This window comes from Sabethes cyaneus, chromosome 3 (assembly GCF_943734655.1).
Source record: "Sabethes cyaneus chromosome 3, idSabCyanKW18_F2, whole genome shotgun sequence".
NCBI lineage: Eukaryota > Metazoa > Arthropoda > Insecta > Diptera > Culicidae > Sabethes > Sabethes cyaneus.
In genome coordinates this window covers 81541396-81561772 of record NC_071355.1, presented here as the reverse complement: position 1 = coordinate 81561772, position 20377 = coordinate 81541396, and the positions used below count along the sequence as shown (strand labels likewise).

At 42.2% G+C, this 20377-nt stretch overlaps 2 protein-coding genes across 2 annotated transcripts in view; one reads left to right on the top strand and one right to left on the bottom strand.

Annotated features, from left to right (window-relative positions):
• The window catches only part of LOC128739782 (GTPase-activating Rap/Ran-GAP domain-like protein 3), a 49082-nt gene extending 40225 nt beyond the window's left edge, over positions 1–8857 (top strand). The window contains exons 12-13 of the mRNA XM_053835285.1: positions 6684–7599; positions 7659–8857. Coding sequence (XP_053691260.1) covers positions 6684–7599; positions 7659–8857 — 2115 coding nt within the window. The remainder of the gene's footprint in view (positions 1–6683; positions 7600–7658) is intronic.
• A 7645-nt stretch (positions 8858–16502) lies between these two features.
• LOC128742470 (leucine-rich repeat-containing protein 20) overlaps positions 16503–20377 on the bottom strand; it is a 35518-nt gene continuing 31643 nt past the window's right edge. Inside the window, exons 2-3 of the mRNA XM_053838840.1 lie at positions 17733–17876; positions 16503–17671 (exon numbers count right to left, since the gene is read on the bottom strand). Coding sequence (XP_053694815.1) covers positions 17337–17671; positions 17733–17876 — 479 coding nt within the window. The 3' untranslated portion in view covers positions 16503–17336. The remainder of the gene's footprint in view (positions 17672–17732; positions 17877–20377) is intronic.

Here is a 20377-nt window from a genome sequence, read left to right as displayed (position 1 = left end):
AGATCTAAGTTGAAGTCAATTGCCATTATTTAATTCTATTAGTATTGTAGAGTAACCGTGGTGGGAATAATTTAATACTAACGTCCAAATTCTAGGTAATTCAACTACGCGGTGCAAAATGCCACAGCTGCAGTATAATGTGCCCCATGCAGAAAAGAAAAAGTGCACCAGAAGGCCGAAATTCGGTGTATTTTATATAAAAATACGAAATTTTGGAAACAAAGGAAATAGTTTTACTTTCTACAAAATAGAGTTGGTCAGTCACTGGTAGAAATACTCAAATTACCGCATTGGGCATATTATACCGCAGGTGGGGCATTTTACCCCGCGCAGACGAGAAACACAACATTTAGAAGCTTTTATTAAATAATTCCTAGCATATTTATTCCGCAATACTAAATGAAATAAACAATTGCAATTTGTTGTCAGCTTAAATACCAACATACACTCGTAGTTGTCACGTTAATTTGGGGAAGCATAAAAGAGATATATCCATTTATTCTTAGGGGGGGGGGGGGGACATTATACACAATTCCCCTACCAAAATTATGCGATTCTGTTGGTTAATATGTTTAAAATATTGCTTTTCCTGACATTAGTCTGTGCTCCTAAAATAGTGGTAATGTTCCTCTAATAGTGGAAAATTTGCCTATAATAGTGGAATTTTGTTAACCGCCCTTAGCAACGCTTGCAGTGAGCATGGAAGCAGGTGGATAAAAGCGTAGGCTTGCTAAAATGCTATGAATTGTTACGAATTTCTAAGCCAATTGCACCTTATTGGTCTGTTCAAAAGGAATTTATCATTTCTGTGCCAATATCTTAAATTTTAACTATGTGTACTTTAGATAAAGATGTTGACAAATATATATTTAACAATAGAAAATTGAAATTCTGGTTGAATTATTCTAAAATCCGCCAAAATTATGAAATGATTCGAGTTTCCACTATTATTTACTTACTATTACTATTACTATTACTATTACTATTACTATTACTATTACTATTACTATTACTATTACTTCCACTATTACTATTACTTACTATTATTCCACTATTACCACTATTACTGGTACATCTACCCTATAGCGAATTGATAAATTAACCAAAATTCAGCTTTAATCGAACTGCTGTCAAAGCGTTCATTGGTCCGTGTTTCAGGACGGGTCCCGAAGGTACCTCGATTTGCTCATTGCCGATCGACAATCCGCCACAAAAAACCCAGACCGAGGGAGTGTTGGAACTCAGTCACTCGCCACCACCTGTCATCATTAAACCTAATTTGCTCATCGATAATTGTTGTGCGTGACTCGGTTCAATGTTGCTCAAAAAAGAGTTAACAATTTTTTCGAGTTTTTTCGAGTTCAAAAAGCGATTTTATGAGCTGTACGCTACAAATTTGATGGTCTGGTGCTTTCGTTAGTCCGAACGGATCGATTTTGTGATGATACGGTTAGATTTGTCGCCATTTGCTTGCAGTATTTACTCCCGCGTTCATCGATTGATACTCCGCACATTTTCGAGCAAAAGATTCAGAAGTTTGCTTCGATTGTCATGCCCACTAGGTTTCACCGAACCCCGCATCGGTTGACCGAAACTTTCGATTCGTGATGCGACGAAGTAGGCAGATGTTTCCGTCTAGTTTGACCAATAAACGATAAAACGTGCCGGCTTCCACGACTTCAAGATCCGGAAGGCACCGAACCGGAACGACAAACAAAACACTGTATCCAAAACCCGCGCCAGAAAACTGTACCGAGAGTGGCTGACCAAGACAAGTCGTGATGGACAACTAGACTTACATCAAGGCAGATACAAAGCGAACGAGGTTTGCAGAGCAGCACTCGACTGGAATCCACAAGGACAGCGTAGAAGAGGCAGACCCAGAGACTCATGGCGACGGAGCTTAGCCAACGACATCCGGGCTGTAGACGAGAACCTGTCCTGGCGATAGGTAAAAGCCATTGCGGGTAACCGTCAGCAGTGGAGATCTCTGATTTCATCCCTTTGTTCTGCCGGACCGGCGGACATGGACACATAAGTAAGTAAGTAAGATACAAAGCAGTTCCTGGGGAAGTAGCTTCACGTTTGCGCATCACGATTGTTCGTTTTTGGAAAGATAAATCAGAAAAAGGTGACAAGAAAAAGCAGAAGAAGGTGGACCATAACGACCGCTTTCAAAAGCGCCTGCTGCTCTTCATGAGGTCGCATGGAAGCGAGACACTGTTTTGTTCGAAATTAACATTCTTGATGCTAATGGTTCGTCGTATAATCGCATCGTCTCTGAGGCGACTTCGCAGGATGAAATTAAAGCGGCGATCAAAAGTATGAAATTCAGCAGAGCAGCAATAGAGGCCTTTGCCATAATGCTATTTGGAATAACGCAGTTTTTTTACGAGTAGGGAAATCTGCTGAGCACCTTAGAAGATACGGTACTATCAGACACCTGAGAAGACAACTCAGGGAGGGGGGCTTAGGTATCCCGACCCCCCTAATGGGGCGTGAGGATCCCGACCCACTAAAACCCTACTCGAGTCTCCAGCCTTAATCCCCCCTGGCACCACCTTATCGGTATTACTTCAGGGAGGGGCTATTGTGCTTAACGCACTCGTTTAGATAACTACTGGACTATGGTAGTTAGGCTATTTATTCGCCGTTGATCGGCTCTCCAGCGGTTTTGTAGCTCAAGTACAATCTGGGTAGCTGCCGCATTGACCGCTCCCCAGACGTCCGAGCTGGAACACATCCTTTGGACTAAGTTATCCGTCCGCTAAGTAGTGTCCTGTTCGCTGACTGCCATCATATTGCTTCTCGCGCCCGCGAAACGCGGGCATGTGAAGCAAACATATTCTGCAGTTTTCTCAACATCCACGCATTCGGGATACGCGGGGGACTCCGCATACCCAAACTTGTGCAGATACTGTCTGAAACAACCATGCCCTGACAGAATCTGTGTCAGGTGGAAGTTGACCTCGCCGTGGCGCCTGTTGACCCACCCGGATAGTTCCGGGATAAGTAAATGTGTCCACCGACCTTTTGTGGAATTAGACCATGCACGCTGCCATGTGGTCATCGAGGCCGATCTTGTGGTACTCCGTTTGCCTCTAGTTCAACGTTGGTTGAAGCACTCTACGTCCTCGCTGATGATGATGCCAATAGGCATCATACCTGCTAAGACGCAGATTGCGTCATGTGAGACTGTGCGATATGCACTCGTCACTCTTAAGCACATGAGGCGATAGGTGCTTTCCAGCTTGACTAGATAGCTTTTGGTAGCTAACGCCCTTGACCACACCGGTCCGCCATACCTAAGTATGGACTGGACCACGTTGGCTAATAGCCTTCGCTTGCTGCCATATACCGCAGAGCTATTAGACATCATACGAGACAATGCCGAAATAGCTGTGGAAGCCTTCTTGCAGGCATAGTCGACGTGGCTCCTGAGCTTGAGTTTGTCGTCGACCATGACTCCCAAGAGTTTTAAGGACCGCGTTGACGAAATAGTGCAGTCCTCGACGCTGATATTTGCTTGCTGCACCGACTTGCGGTTGTTCACCACGATAACCTCCGTTTTATGATGCGCTAGGTCCAGTTTCCTGGATCGCATCCAATCTTCAACAATGCTTATAGAGTGGGAAGCCGTCAACTCAACCTCTCTGATAGATTCACCGTAGACTTCCAAGGTGATATCGTCCGCAAAGCCGACAATCACCACCCCTACCGGGAACTTTAGCTTCAACACCTCGTCATACATGACGTGCCACAATACCGGGCCCAGTATGGAACCTTGCGGAACCCCTGCGGTGATTGGAACGCACTTCTGACCCTCCTCTGTGTTGTAGCATAGCACACGATTCTGGAAATAATTTTCCAGAATCCTGTACAGCGACACCGGCACGTGGACTTTCCGAAGCTAGCGCTATTAAACACATTTCTCACGTCAAGTGTGACAACTGTGCAATAGCGGATACCTGTCCTCTTACGCTAGATTGCCACCTCGGCTCTCTTAGGGACAGACAATATGACGAGGGGACACCCGGAGGTTTTCCCGGCTTCGGCAACAGCACGAGGTTCTGTCGCTTCCATCTGTCCGGCAAGTGGTCAGCTACCAGGCATCTACTCATTACTGCCCCGAATAACTCAGGAGCCTCTAACATGGCCATATTCGGGATTCCGTCTGGCCCCGGTGCCTTACTCACCTTTAGGGATTTAGCGAACTCAATGAGTTCTTCGTTCGTAACCGTTACTTCCTCCCCGACTTCTAAACCTCCGTCGCCCACGTTACTTTGGATGTTCGGCTGGGAGGTCGACCATCCTACGCTATGGTCTGAGATACTGGAACGTCGGCCGTGGGATGACTCAGCGGTCTGGAGCCAGGGCCTTGGCTCGTGGTGCGGAAAGAGGCCCTCGATGATCCGCTCCAGCATCTCTGGCGATCGCTCTGCGGGCGCCGTCACGCCCTTGGTATTTGCCATTACGACCCTGTAGGCATCACCCCACGGGTTCGCATTGGCACTGGCACATAACCTTTCAAAGCAGGCTCGCTTGCTAGCTTTTATCCCACTCTTAAGCGCTGCGCGTGCAGCAACTAGTGCTACTCGACATTCTGCTCTGCCATCGTCCGAACGAGCTCTTTGCATAATTCTCCTTGCACGAAAGCACGCTCCGCGCAGTTCCGCAATTTCATCTGTCCACCAGTAAGTCGGTGACCTGCCATACCTAGCTCGACCTTTCCTGGGTATTGTAGCGTCACATGCTCGCGACAGTACCTCAAACAAATGATCAGCGTTCGGATCGGGTACACCACGATCACCGCTCTCTCTTCGGATCGCTTCCACAAATATTTCGGGATCGAAGTATGATGTCTTCCATCCACGGGTGGTTGGAGTGTCGGCTCTACTCGCCGCCTGCCGCCTCGTTATCTGACCGACACCATAGCGGACCGCCTGATGGTCAATGTGAGTGTAGCCATTGTCTATCCTCCAGTCTCCTATCATACCAGGACTGCCACATGTCACGTCGATTAAAGACTCCGCACCGTTCCTACTGAAGGTACTTGTGGTGCCGACGTTGACCAGATCTACGTTGAGCTTTGCTTCCCCTATGGTTCGTGCGACGACTTCCCCACTCTACCGCCCAAGCGTTAAAGTCGCCCGCCACAACCAACGGCCTTAGACCAGTCAGCACAACTGACACTCGGTCTACCATCCGCGTAAACTGCTCGCTAGACCAACTCGGCGGAGCATAACAGATGCAGTAGAACACTCTACCCACTTTGGCAACCGCAAATCCCTCGTCTGCAGTTGACACAACCTCTTGAACCGGGAACCTGCTTGTCGTCCATATAGCCGCCGTCCCGGACCTATCCGACATCCAGTTATCGTTTCCGGCAGGGATGCGGTGTGGGTATGGGTTTGGCATAATCCATTTGCAATAATCATAAGGATCTATTGGTTATAACACCATTTGGCATAATTGCTGAAACATTTTATGTCCATATGGTCGCTTTCCTGAACGATTAAGTGCGAGACGGTCGCAAGCCGCGAGTGTTTGCCGTTGACCCGTTGTCGGAAGCACCTGCCACTGCGGAGGGCAGCCCCCGCCGAAATCACCTCTGTCAACGTTTTGGTAGCTGCCTGTTACTGTCTCTTGTTAGTAAGCACCAAACTACAAAATCTGCCTAATTATCAATTATGCCAAAAAGTCGTAATGCCGATTGACCATTATGCCAAAAGACCGTTATGCCAAATGGCATTATGTCAAACAGCGTTATGCCGTATGATTTTGTTCTAAATGGGGCAGCTTCGGATTAGATACTAGTTGGTGCTATTGACAGTAGACCAAATTGGAGATTATCCTAGAATCTTCTAACAATGAAGCTGCCAAATGGACCTTGACCTAGTCGACCGCATTGTCGAACGACAAACCGATAAGCGAAGCAAGCTAGATGATCTCCCTAAGAGCTCCCAGGCAGGGGGACTGTTAATTTTGCAAAAACTAAGTCTATGGCAGTAAACACTGGCAATCCCGGCAACTCCGCAGTACCGGGGACACCTGATAACCACGATAGCCACACAGATAAGGAAATCATAAATGCCTTTGCAAGTCTACGTAACATCTGGAACTCAAACCAGATCACTCTTCATACCAAAATTCAAACTTTCAACTCAAATGTTAAATCCGTAACTAAAACGGTGGTGTGTTTTGACGGCGCTAAAGTGAGGGTATTTAGTAATCGCTGCCTGTGATATACATTATTCAGGCCTAAAGGGTTGATAACTTCAAGGATATCCAATGAGGAACTTCATCATCAACGGCTGATAGCTACAGAAATTTGAGAACGTAGCAGGAGATGGATGCATGAAAGTGAGTAATCGGAAGTGGAGATCTCTGATTTCATGTCTTTGTTCTGCCGGATCGGCAAACATGGATCAATAAGTAAGTAAGGCTAGAGCTATGAGCCGGTTAACAACATGCGATGATCGGCTTGTTAAACCAGTTTCATACCTCAAAGCCAACTGGTACCATTTAATGTTTTTGTGATGAAAAACTATGACATGTTCTTAGCGTATCTAAAAAAATACCAAACTAAGCAAAAAAAATTGATGATATTGATGATAGCTCTTAACTACACGACTTCAATTGAATAAACAACTAACGATTTTTTTCTTTTCTTTCCTCGACAGAACATGCTAAACCGAAGGGCATTCTCGGAGGTACTCTACGATGCCCCACGGGCATCCAAGCTAAAGGAAGATGCTCGACAGGTGGAATTCGTTCGGATTGGGCAGGCACTCAAGCTGGAGGCTATCGTTCGAGGAGACGCCCCGACGAGTATAGCATCAGCTGGAACGGTCTTCAAGCGACCACCCTGGGAACCGCAATGTTTCTATCCGACGTTTCAACCACGAAATGATCTGGTTGGCGATAGCTGGGGCCAGGATCAACTGTTCCTGGCATCCGATGAAGGAACATATCTAATTAAAGAGGACCAGACGCACCGAGTAGTATTTGACAGGACACTTTGCGTGAAACAGCTAAACGTAGTCGAAGATCATGGCATAATGCTTCTACGTGGTGGATCAGCGCTACAAAAGGACGGTCATCGAGTGCATGTATTTCGATTGAACGAGTTTACTGACGACAGGCTGGGTCAGCGTTCGAGAATTGATGTCAAAGATAGGAGAATAGATAAAACAAGAGGTTGTCACTTGTATGCCATTTCTAGAGCCGGTGAAGCTCATCTGAGGATGGCAGTGGCTGTCGGTAGAAAATTGTTGATTTTCCAGTGGAAACATACTGCCGCGTGGACTTCATGGTGTCCAAATAGTGATAACGACACAGTGGAAGGTTTCATTTTTCTCAAGGAAATAACCCTCCATGATTTACCATCTATAATGACCATACTGGAAGGAACTTGTCCGAATTCAGGGCTTCTAATTTGTGTTGGATTTAGGCACAGTTTTGAAATAGTATCGGAGCTGACGGGGCATTCAACTAAACTACATGAAGCAGATACTCGAAAGCAAACTGCAATTCATTTGGTTGCAGCGTTGGATTTGTATGACGGACAGGATACGGAACTGTTGCTGTGTTATAATCGTAAGTAAATTAAATAGTTTATGAAATGATGTAAAACTTACTAAGATATTTTTCCCTAGACACCTGTCATTTCCAAAAGCTATCGGATGAAAACACGAATAATACTGAGTTTGACTTTCAGTTCAATACTCCACCAACTTCTGTAGTGTGTGCTTTTCCCTACATTATAGCGTTTACGCCGGATTCGATGGAAATTCGACTTTTGGTAAATGGTAATTTAGTGCACACTGTTATGATGGCAGAATTGCAGCTGATAAGTGCGAAAAAGGATATTTATTTTGTAACGACAGCTCCAGAATTTATTCCCAAAGGTGCCAAACTCCGTGGTCCGGACAGCGAAGATCACGAACTAATCAAGCCACGAATTGAGGAGAGTAAAGTATCACAAGATGACGACAGTTCGACCAGTCCGGGAAGAAGCCGCCTGAGTTCGGATGAAGATAACAATGCTGCACCAAATACTGAAGGTCAAGATAGCATATCATCAGACAGCAAAAGCTCCGGTCTGGCAACACCACACATACAGAGAGCCAAGTCACTTCAGGGCTCAAAACACGATGCGGAGAAATCCAAAGAAAGTACACTCGCTGTGGACGATCTAAAGAGGACAATATCTAAAAGCAATTCTTACGGCGAAGCCGGATCTTCGTTTTCCATACCTACTACAACTTGTAGCAAGGACTTAGCGAAGCACTTTGGAGCGCAACCACAACCTAATACAAAGAATCTCTGTAAACATTTTGGAGAAGCGTCGGTACCCCCAAATTCACCACAAAATAGCACCATAGTTAAAGGAAGTTCTCCAGGCTCTCCTACTCGAAAGTCATTCATTCGGCAGCCAACACTGAATCTCAATAAACCCCAACCGAGTGAAGGGGAAACGTCCCCTTCGAATGGAAGCACAAATAAGCCACTGCGAGTGTACCGGATTCCGCTGACTAACCTAACCGGAACGCATGTTCAGTCTCACCATTATCACTACCCGAGCACAGACCCGGCAAAAAAGCCGATGGCGATCGCAACCAAAATGCAACATGCAACGAATGTTAGCGAAGTCAAACCCCTTAGCTCCTCTAACGAGGAAGATGAACACGAAATTGACACTTCACCGGGTCATGCCAATTCTCGTCAGAACAGTGAGGAGACACCTCAAATAAGCCTATTCGATCAAATTCAGCAGGATTTACAGGAACTTAGCATGAAGGATAAACTGGAAGCACAGGACGATCTGGCAAGTTCACTGCTGACACCCCTCTAGACGAGAGAAACATTCCAAGGTCCAAAATCTGAACTTTAGATTAAACTGTTTACACGCTCTTTCAAACATCCGCTCAAACTCTTGCGTCCCTTCAAATCGCGCCCACTTTACACAAAGGCCTGTTAACTTATGAAAAAAGAAAAAAGAAAAACAAACTATTGATCACAAATGTTATATTAAAATAATGAACCGTAGCTGATGTGTTGAAAAGGTTTCAAAATTGATAAAGAATCGTTTCCAGATATTAGAGTGTTGACCGTAAAAACAGATAGCTTTGAAAATATTCTTTTTTCGCATGGAAATATTTAGAAGAGTGTCACCATAAGTTTAGAGTGAGCCAAAAATGACCGTTGTTATTGTTGCTATTGTACTACGGAGGTTACCGTTAAACAGTGTTCGACCGGAATGCTTGAAGGAAGGGATCAGCGGCGGCAGGGATGATGTGAAACTGACGTATCAAAACCAGGTGATAGTATTAGGCTTCCTAGAGGCCGCGATTTCGTTAGTCGAAGCTACCAGGAATAACGTTTAGGGTTTAGGTCGCAAGTCATACAGAGTAGACTATTATGTGGATGAATTCAGTGAGATACAGTGTTAGGTTCGTGAAAGTGGTAAAATAGATTTATTTTAATTACCGAGTCTGGTTGATAAATGTTTGCGGGGCATGAAATATTAACTGTTTTTGGACAGTTGCCCTCGGGGTACGGTACTTGTTTAGGAGCCCATGCTGGTATACTCGACTCTCGAAGAGACTGTAAACTAGTCATTTACCTTCATCGCGATTTGCAGCGCTGTCAAAGCGCTATATGATTCTCACTTTTATTATTTTCTTAATTCATTCAAATCTCAAATTCATAAACTTTCAAATTAGTCTTTTGTTTTATAAGAAACTTTCAAATTTATATACTTTGAATTTTTACTGTTGAGGTTGGATGGAGGGGGGCTACTCTTTTTGGTGTAAAGGCATTTGGCAGAAAGAATTTTAGCTTAAGGTGAAATTAGCAGTCATCGATTCTGCCAATTTCAAAAGTAGTTTTTTTGTTTGAAACAAAAATTCTGTTTATAAAAATATATTCGCTGTGTTCAGATTGGCAAGAAGAATACAGTATTTACATTTTTACAAACAGCACCCCGCTATTGGGCCCAAAAACTGCTTCCGAAGTTGGGCTCTCCGACGAAAAGTCAATGATTGCTAATTTCCCGTTAACGCCATTTGGCACAATTCCATCTGACATAATGGTCTTTCGGCATAAGCTTCATTTAGCATGACGGTCATTTGGTGTAACGACTTCTTGAGATAATTAATGTGTTTGCGTGTATGGAATAGTTAAGACTGGCGGGATAAAATTAGATATGCAATTGCAATACTCGACAATATATGTTTAATTGCAAAAACACTTGGGTACAGAACACTAATCGTAACGGTAGCCCTTTACGGACATGAATCATGGACGCTAAAGGAAGCTGATCGATGGGTACTTGGGGTTTTTGATCGTAAAATTCAGCGATCTATGGCAAAATGCAAAATGGAGTGTAGCGCGGACACACTAACCACGAGCTGCAAAGCAAAGTAAAGCAAAGCCTATGTGCTATATTCCGTTATCGAAACTTGACCTTCTGTTTTCATACTACAGACTTCGCGGCCAGCTGTTACAGTACAGGACAATTGCAGAACCAGTTGCTGCGATCTTATTGACTCTAACAGCCTCTCCCAGCCGAGATTCGAACATACGACGACTGGCTTAACCACAGAAAGCAGACATCCAAGGGAAAGGTCCCCACTTGGATAAAACTTATGTCAAATTAGTTGGGAAACTATAGTGATGATGTCGCTAAAGGCGCATAAAATTCTACACTCAACTCACAACATCTAGCTTCTGGCGCTAGTATAACGCTTGTAGTCCATATATACTAGCGCCAAGGGAGTCAAAGGTTGTCAGTGTGCAAATCAAAAGAATCATTTATTTGGGAAACTATAGTGGTGGTGACGCTAGCATATTAGGTGATTTTAATTTGTAATTTTATCCAAGAATTCCCGAAAAATTTGTTCCTGAATGGATGTGGCTTAACCACGAGCTGCATCAAGTATATAAATATGCTGATACAGTGTAGGCAATATAATGTGCCAGGTTGCGGTGGGCTGGGCACGTCGCCAGAATGCCCGACGAAAGAGTAGTCAAAACTATTTTCAGCAGAAACCAGGAAGAGGCCGTTGACTTCGAGGCAAACCCCGCTCCTGATTGATGTGCGCTGTCGAAGACGATGCACGTTCATCTGGTGTTCGAGGCGATTAAAAAATGGCATCGGCAGCCTCGAACCGAGAGTACTGGAGGACCACAATTCGATCGGTGCAGAATGGATAACGAACCGTCGGTTCTAAAGTCTAAGATTAGTCAACTCCTAAGATTTTTAGGTGACTGATATCGTATTCTGGTGGAAGCAGTCTACGCCAGACAAAGACGAAGTCTAGGAGGTTTGGGCTAAATATAAATGCGTTGAAGACCAAATATATGAAAGTAATAGGCTAAAGGAGACAAACGCATGCCTTCCACGGACGACACCGTTGACGACGATGAATTAGAAGTGGTAGACAAGTTCCCCAGCTAGCTTTTTCATATGTATAAATAAGGTAAAAATCAGCATTACGTACAGATATACATGCTTAATAAACCGTATTTCATGCGCAAAATTGGCATATCCGTACTATTTTGGAGGCGATATACGTGATTACGAATACTTTTGAGTGTTACGACTATATAAGTATTTATATACGATAATATCCGATTAAGCGCGAGTTGCTCCGTACTACTGTACGATTTTGTGCTGAAAATCGTACGTATGTCAGTTATTATCATTATATTCGACAGAAGATCAACTTGATCCAACTTTATCCAGCTTTAGTTACGATTTCGAGTTTGTTAGGAGATATTTACGATAGTTTTCGTACATTGAGATACGAGTTGGTGCTAGCTGGGTCATGTATTTGGGATCGCTGGTATCCGCAGACAACAACACTAGTAAGGAAATCCAGCGGTGCATTCAAGCGGGAATCGGAACTACTTTGTCCATCGCAAAACGCTACGATCAAGAAGCAAACGCTTTCGTACGAAGCGGACAATGCACAATACTACCATTAGACCAGTAGTTCTTTATGGGTTTGAATCTGTGACGCTGCTCATGGAGAATATATGCGCCATTGCCGTGTTCAAGCGGAAGCTGATGCGGACGATGTTTGGTAGAGTACAAACCAGAAGTGAAGAGCGGCAGAGGCGTGATTCATACAGGCACTGCGGCACAGATTTCAATTGTACATCTGGCCAAAGTCGGTAAGCTACGGTGGGCCGGACACGCAGTAAGGTTGTCGGACGGACAATGCGACGAAAACTGCACTCTTCAACAACCCACCGCTTCAGAAAAAGAGAGGCCCAATGTACAAGATGGGTTGATCAGATCGAAAACGACTTACGAGATCCCAGGAGCCTGGAAAATTGGCGGTGTGTGGCCCAAGATCGACTTGAATGCAACGACTGCTTGAAACGCTGACGACGACGACGATGCGGGCAGCCATCGTCCATAGAACATTTATTTTTCGTCCTCAAGAAACTCCGTGTACATAGTTTACGAAGTTCATTGTAGGTAACCTGTGAGACAGATTGGTTTGTCAGGACTAATTACTTTGACGCAGAGGTCTTTACTGATTATTGCGATCCGTATTTTCTTTAGTGTTATTTGCAACTTTTTATTTTTGTAAAGAGGTTTGTTACCCCAGTCCCGACCAGGAGGACCATCATGTACTGCCACTGTTTGAAATTCCGTGCCATTCGCCATAAACATGGAGTTTAGGCGCAATTTTGAGCTGTTTTTAGATCTTTTGTGTGCGTACTAAGGTTTATACCCCAGCCGGTATCCCATGTAGGAGTTAATGGTCGGAGCAGACAAAATTCTTGTTCTGGCTGACACGACAGCCGGTACATTACGTTTAGATTTTCGAATAACTGTATATTCGAAACTGTCGAAAGAAACGCAAAGAAACACGCAAATCAACAAGACTATCAAGACGAGGGTCATTTACTGGTTTCATAAAAAAAATAAAAAAAGATTCACAAAGAGTCTCCGGTGTTCGACGCAAAGGAACCGTGTGTAGAAATTCTGTAGAAGATTTGTACAGAATGGCTTGCTTCCAAAAACCAGAATTCTTGTATGAGAATCTAACAGTTGGACTTCCCGGAATACCTATAAATCGGTACAGGAATCGCCTCTACTATAAAACTATGAAACCTCAGCATTCTGAAAACAGGAATCCCGATGTGATAGTAAGGGTAGTCTACAGTGTGACACATATATATTCGACCAAAAATCATTTTATGCTTGCAGCGGCATATATACAATCAAACTAAGACCACAGACAAACAGACATAACACTCGTTTTCCATTCATCGTACCGATAAACCCGTCATTTCAAATTTGGGCTTAGTTGGGAATGTCACCGTTTTGGTCAAAGAGGCGCTTTTTGACGAAAGAAGGGAAATTCCCCATAAAAAATACTTGCTTCTTCGAGGGACATCCATATTGCTATTTGATATTTGGGAATGTGTTCAGGCTAAATGTGAGGTACGATAATTTTTGTTGATTTTTCTTCCATGAGTTATGTCTGTTTGTCTGTGCTAAGACCATGTGTGTGTGTGGTATCATGACTTAAGTCTTACTTGACGTAATTTCAATTTCGTATTGTGTTTTGTTCGGTGTGCACGTACCAGCACAGTGTGCACGTTTCAGTCACGGTCGTTGATAATAAATACATTGTTGAACGCTGCTACATGCGGCACTATTTTTCGTGACCTCAAACATCACGGCTTAAAAACAAGATTTGTATACTATACACTAAAAAGATTTGTCGAGATGGAATCTGTTGAAAACCGTGAAAACCCGAAATTTCGGGTGGCGAGTAATTCTCGAGATAACCATTAATAACTGGCAACGAAATCAACAACGGGGGATGATGAGTGTCAACGGGAAGCAGTGGTGCAACACACGTATCAACGGATACAGCATGGTCTGCAGAATGGAAGACTAAATCGAGTACTCTACCAAGCTGATTACGTTCCAGATTAGCTTGTTGGAGGTTGAGAAAGTCCATTCCGTCGACCAAAATCGTACTCGCAGCGGAGAGGTGCGATGTATTAGTGGGTCGAATCGTGCCATCATTGTAGTCCCAAGTAATACGCGGTTGATTATAATCACCGCAAATCAGGATAGCTTCAATTGAGCGGGTTTTTACACAACTCGCGAATGGAAGAAACATGCGACTCGATCACAACAGTATCTTGGCTTTTGTCGGGTGGTATGTATATGGCGAATATTTGCAGTAACACATACCTGCTCTAAAGAACTTCCATGCACTGACGTAAGAAGGGCACATGGGTGTTGCCGAGCGATAGCAATCAGTATTCCAATGGAAGTAGTGCGTGTCGCATGTAACTACTTTAAAAAGCGTTTGAAGCATGTTTTCCAGGCAAAAGGCGATTCAATAGAGTAATGGTTGTTTGTTGTGTTCTGTATCTATGGGTAAACAACTTCTAAAAGTAAAATTCGAAATTCAGCCTTTATTTAGAAAAATATATGATTTTGTTTTTGCTCGAATACATATGTGTCATACTGTACAGGGCGAGTAGTAATAACTGTCAGTAAGCTAAATGGTCACGCTTGCATAACTTTGAGTGTATTTCGTGTAAAATATATACTTAACATTTGTCATGAATTAGTCCAATTCAAATTTTTCCCCTGTTGCTTCAATTACCAGTCGCAATCGTTGTTGATAAGCGTTACAGCTGGCACGCACGATTACCTGAGGTATTTCATCCTAAATCATCTCCAAACGTTGCTTGAAAGTATCCACAGTCAATCCTTTGGTGCTTCGTAGCTTGCCTAGCATGTAACCTCCATGCATAGAACTCGAGAGGATTCAAATCAGGCAAAGAGACAGGCCATTCCTTCGAAGAAATAAAATCCGGAAGCTTGTTCTCACCTCAAACCTGTGTAGCTTTCATTTGGTGAGACGGTGTAGAATCTTGTAGTGTTTTTTGACGATGAGAAATACATGGCTCTTCAAAACATTATTGATGTAAAATCTAGTATTGATTTTAACAACAGGTTCAATGAACAGCAATGGAATCTTTAACTTTTTGGAGAAACATTCTGAAACCTTCGAACAGCCTTTTTGACTCGAGGAATATCAGAAAGATGTGCTGGATACATCTGATCATAGTGTTGGTTGTGATAATCCTGTAGAAGAAATATTTTTTCGTCCGAAAACAGGCTCGACTCTTGCAACCTTCTGCTTTTCAGTCAAATCGTGAACCCGTTGTTTTTGGTATGGAATCAATCAAAGATCGTTTTTAAAAATATTGTTGACTATTCTTACTTGCTTACAGTGCATTTAAGGTCAGGCCTGGAGAGTATTTTCTAAGAGCCGGTTTACTTGAATCGCTTGGTGATACGAAAGATGAATCTTTCGTTTATTCCGAGTTCCGCTTCTTTAAAATATAACGCGGTCGTTAAATTTTCAAAACAGACTTATCTCAAGTTCCCTTTTTGCGTCCATGTCAATTTACTTTGATATATTTATAATAAAGGCCACTATATCGGAGAGTTTATTGCTATAATACTGCCGTTATTCACATGACAGTCCCATTTATATAGAAAACTCCACAGAAAATGTGACTGTTATGCGAGTAGCGGGGGAATAGTGGTCTGGTACCATATTTATTTTTGAACTTAATTTAAAAGTTTGTGATTTTGTCGCTTTCCTTATGCTTATACTTATACTTATAGGTATAAGTTATACCTGTCAATACAGCGTTGTCAGCCTCACGGTCAGAAGAAGCTGTATCTCACTGTTACATCCATGATTGTATATTTGAAAGTAGTTCCAAGAAGCACAAACCAAAAAGACCAAGAAAATTCCAAACTGCAAAACCATGCCATACTCTTCGTTGTTATTCGAATTTAACTGCAAAACTCGAAATTGCAACACAATAGTCGATCAACCAAATTCTTTTCGTATCAATCCGTTGAGCCCCTTGCATTGATAGATCTGAAAAGATTTACTGGTTGTTCGACATAATCTGGTAGGTCTTAATAATGGTAAGCAAACAAGCAAACAAACAAAATGATCGAAAAGTATGGCATCAAAAGGTTTGGAATTTGACCTGGCGGTTCAGTATCCAGTATACCAAAGAAACTGGACAATATATATCATCAAAAATTTAGCATTGTTCAATAATCAAACAAAATGTTATCATTTTTCGTAGCAGAGAAAATTTAAGGTAGCACCATATTTCCAGATAGTACTCGCTTAGTCAAAAGGTTTGAAATTTAGAGAAAAACAAACAAAGAGTAAAGAAAGATCACAGCGTAAAATTTTACACAAAAAACATCCCCAAAATATCATTAGAGTGAACGAATGCCGACAGTAAAAGTAAAAGGGGGTTCTTTGGACTGAATGACTTATTTTATCTAGTGAACTGTATATGAATTTAGTAATGAGTCGTGAATCTAGCGATATACATAAATAAAAGTTTACGTTCAATGAAGCTGGTTGGGTGTCGGAAGTTTTTCGTACTTAAACGCATTGTGAAATCCCTCAAAGCATACTTTATTCAACGTTTCGTCAAACAAAAATTTCATTAAACTCTATCATCTTCATCTTTTCCCTCAACTCTATCAACCATCATCGGTAGGCTATTGCACATCACCACACTGCACTGGTTTGTTTGTTTTTTTTTTCTTCTTCGGTTAGCTATACGTACAATTTTGATGCATGCATTCCGCTAGGAAAGCTGAAAACTTACTAGTTTATTATATATATAATATCACTCACGTTACTCTATAAATTATATTAAGTGACAATCATGCGTGCCGGCCGAAAATGGGTTCGAGAGTAGCACCTAGATGTACCTAATTTCGGCAGCCGTTCGTTGACAATAATTTTGATCGTTGCAACCACCCTTGAATGACTAGATCAAAATTTTCCCTTCAATTTCACAGAAAAAATCATCTATCCTTTGCCTCGCACTAAACTTTCTAAGCTTCATCGATTTGTATCGCAACGGTGGTTGAAGGGTTTGTTCATAATACAGTACGGGTTAGTATTTTAATTTTCACTAAATATAGACAAGGACATTTTACACTGTAGTATGTATTTATTTAAGTCAAGTCTCCATTGATCAAACTCGTTCAGTTGACCTCAATTGGCAGACCGTAAAATCTCACTAAATTAAGTAACTTCTGATCGAGTTCTAAATATGTATAAGTAATACGGAGAGCTCCGTTCCTAACGCTAGAAAGATTTCTGGTACGATCTTTGTAAAACGAATACAAAAATTACGAAACGAAACTGAATACTCTTAAATAGTGGCTACACCAATTGGTTATGGTAACGGGCTGGAGGAGTGCTATCTACCTGGTGGTTCGGGTAGCTTCAGATCGTCAGATCTTCCCACTCCTCCTTTACCCGTTCCGACAGTTCGATTCGGAAGGATACGTTGGCATTGCTCAGCAGCTCGTGACACATGGGCGTCAGCGGGTTGTATCTCAGATCGACCAGCTCCAGCGAGTCCGAGGTGATGATCTCATCCCGATCGATGTCGATGATGGCATTGTTGTTCGCCCGTAGTTCGCGCAGTTTAGGCATTTTGAACACGACGGCAGGTAGCGTGATGAAGGAATTATGTGAAATGTCGAGCAACTGCAGTGAGTGCAGATCGGCCAGCTCATCCGGCAGTTTAGCCATCTGATTGTGCGCCAGGTTTAGATCTGCAAAAGGACGTGAACATTTTCTTAGAGTAAACTTTCAAAAACTTGAACTAGTTCTTACCCGTGATTAAGCTAAATTTAATGGCGAATTTGGGCGAAATTTTTGTGATGACATTACCGCTAAGATCACAGGTTTTCAACTCGGTGTGTCTCATTAGATGGTAAACTGCGTCGGGCACCTGAATCAATTCACACTCAGAGAGATCTGGAAGAAGAAATAAGAAAACGCAAATTAATTTGATATGGAGATATGGTTTCGGGAACATGAGCTAAAACTATTTTAAGTTGAATCACGTTCAAGCTCACTTAAATTCTTAGTTTCTGCCGCTTCCTCACAGCGAGTAACGACTTTAGCCACGAGCGATGCCATCCTCCAACCTCCACTACGTAAAGCTACTCAGACACTGACCGTCATCGAAAGCTGTCTGTGCACGCACTGACGGACGGCAACAGTCCCAAGAAGTAACGGGCGCTAATTATAGAGATGATGGAACACCTCAGTATTAACTTCTTAGTCTGTTTTAATAAAACGATTGCTCAACGGTTAATCGAAAGAATTTTTCTCTGCTTCACTGGCTGAACACCCTGTAAGAATGCTACAGTCTGATCTGTTGCTACTGACTCAAAGATAATTCCGTATTAGTGAATATTAACCAACAATTTAGGAAGATTTCCTATAATTATTAACACGAACGGAACTAGGTTAAGCTACACTTGACCGGCAAGCACGTAGAATAAAAATAAAATAGAAAGTCGAAAAGGTAACGTACGGTACGATAAACAAGGGCCAGATAGCAGTGACAGAAAAATGTTGCGCCACTGTCGCAGCCGTGATCGCGTGACATTTATTGTTGCACGTCACAATCACAAGCTCACACGATGGCAAACAGCTGATTGTCAGTTGTTTGAGTTGTTGATGTACATTATGAACGTGCAGTTATTTAGTCGAAAATTTTTAGTTGTCAAAATACCTATGTACAGAAATTATTGTTTTACGATCCTTAAATAAAAATTGTATGAACATCCGTTAGTATTTTCTTTTTTTTTTTGATTAAGTTTATTAGTAAATTCAGCACAAGTAAAAAAGAACTACAAAACACATCGTGTAATCTTCTAAAAAATGGTTATTGCTTAACTTTTAGAGTAACACATAAATGAAACATTATATAATATCAACCGATTAAATCGCATTCAAATATTCCATTTTAGAACCTACGGAACTATCTGTCTATACTCAAAATTTATCCTTCTTAGTCCTAGAATCTGGTTTTATTAACAACACCAATAGTCAGTAGTAGTTGAGCAGTCCTCCGTCAAAAATGAAATACATTTCTACTTTCAATTTTCAAACTTCCCATAAAAACGTTCGTCATTCCGCTTCGATGGAAAGTGAAACAAACAGAGGAAATACCCACTTATTTCTGTTGTCATTACAGAGCTATTCTGAACGGCATAGCATCTTCATGTTCACGCGAAAGAATGAATTCAATAAAGGCGAATATAAATAGTAACGTGGGAGTGAAAGTGAACGTATAAATAACGATGGGAAGAAAGCCAAAAGCTGGTGCTTAGCAAAACGTTTAAAATTGTCGTCGAATTTTCAATCTCCGGTATGTCGGCCTGTTTATGACAAGCCAATCGATTGGAAGTTTTTTGCATTTAGAATGTACTTATCATATAGATCACATTCTTTTGCATTCCAGTTAAAAACAAAACACAATGCGTTCCCGGTAAGAACTGTCGATCGGACATCGTCCGACACAAACGAAACATTTGCTTACGTCTGGCCGACGTCGTGCGATAAAATGACGATTTTTGGAACGTTTTACAAACCAAATTTTTTTGAAAAGTGTAAACTGCAAAATGAATGGTAACACGTGGTGTATTTTACTTGTTTTCGTTTCTTTTTTCTCTCCATATCGTCTACCTTATTACAGTATTAGCTGAGTGCCCGATCTTACTCGGGCCCCTTTGTCTCTCAGCCACTTGTACATCTGGCATTGTAACAACAATTCTCATAATGCAAGAAACAACACCCACCCTTCAACGAGGAAGATACAGCTGAACTAATAATTATGAAGTTGTCCAGTATCTACGCAGTGGAGAAAGTGGTTGCAGAATACTCAAGGAAAGTTGACGAACGGATCGATGAATAGAATGGTGAGAGCGAGTAATGGAACATGGAAGCCTCCATAATATGATCAGTACTACAGCGCAATGAAGTATTGGTATTGGAAGAGTCATAATCATTGATGGAGTTAGGGCTTATTTCTAGGTGGGGGGCTTCCCAAGCAGCAATTTAGGATTTAATATATTCCTCTAGTGGATATCATAACCAATTTCATAATACCGCCAATAAAGCTATGAGCCCCAGAACTTTCTGATGACCGCTATAAAACTTTCAACCTTTCAACTCTTCAAAACATTTTTGTAACTACTTGAAGACTCAGACCATAGGATCAAGAAAGTTTATGACGTTCTGTACGTTCTTCTGAAAGTAAATCCTTAACGGCAACCGCCATAATCTAATGAAACTTTTCGCTTTGTTTGACAAAGCTATTAACTTTGAAAGACTGCGCTAGATTCATTTTCAACATAGATCAGAGAGCCTCAGTACGGCATATGCAGAAACAGCTTTTGGGATGCTCTTTCCAATGTTTTGATGTCTTGAGATCGTGCAATAAGCTCTTAACTACATCTTCACTA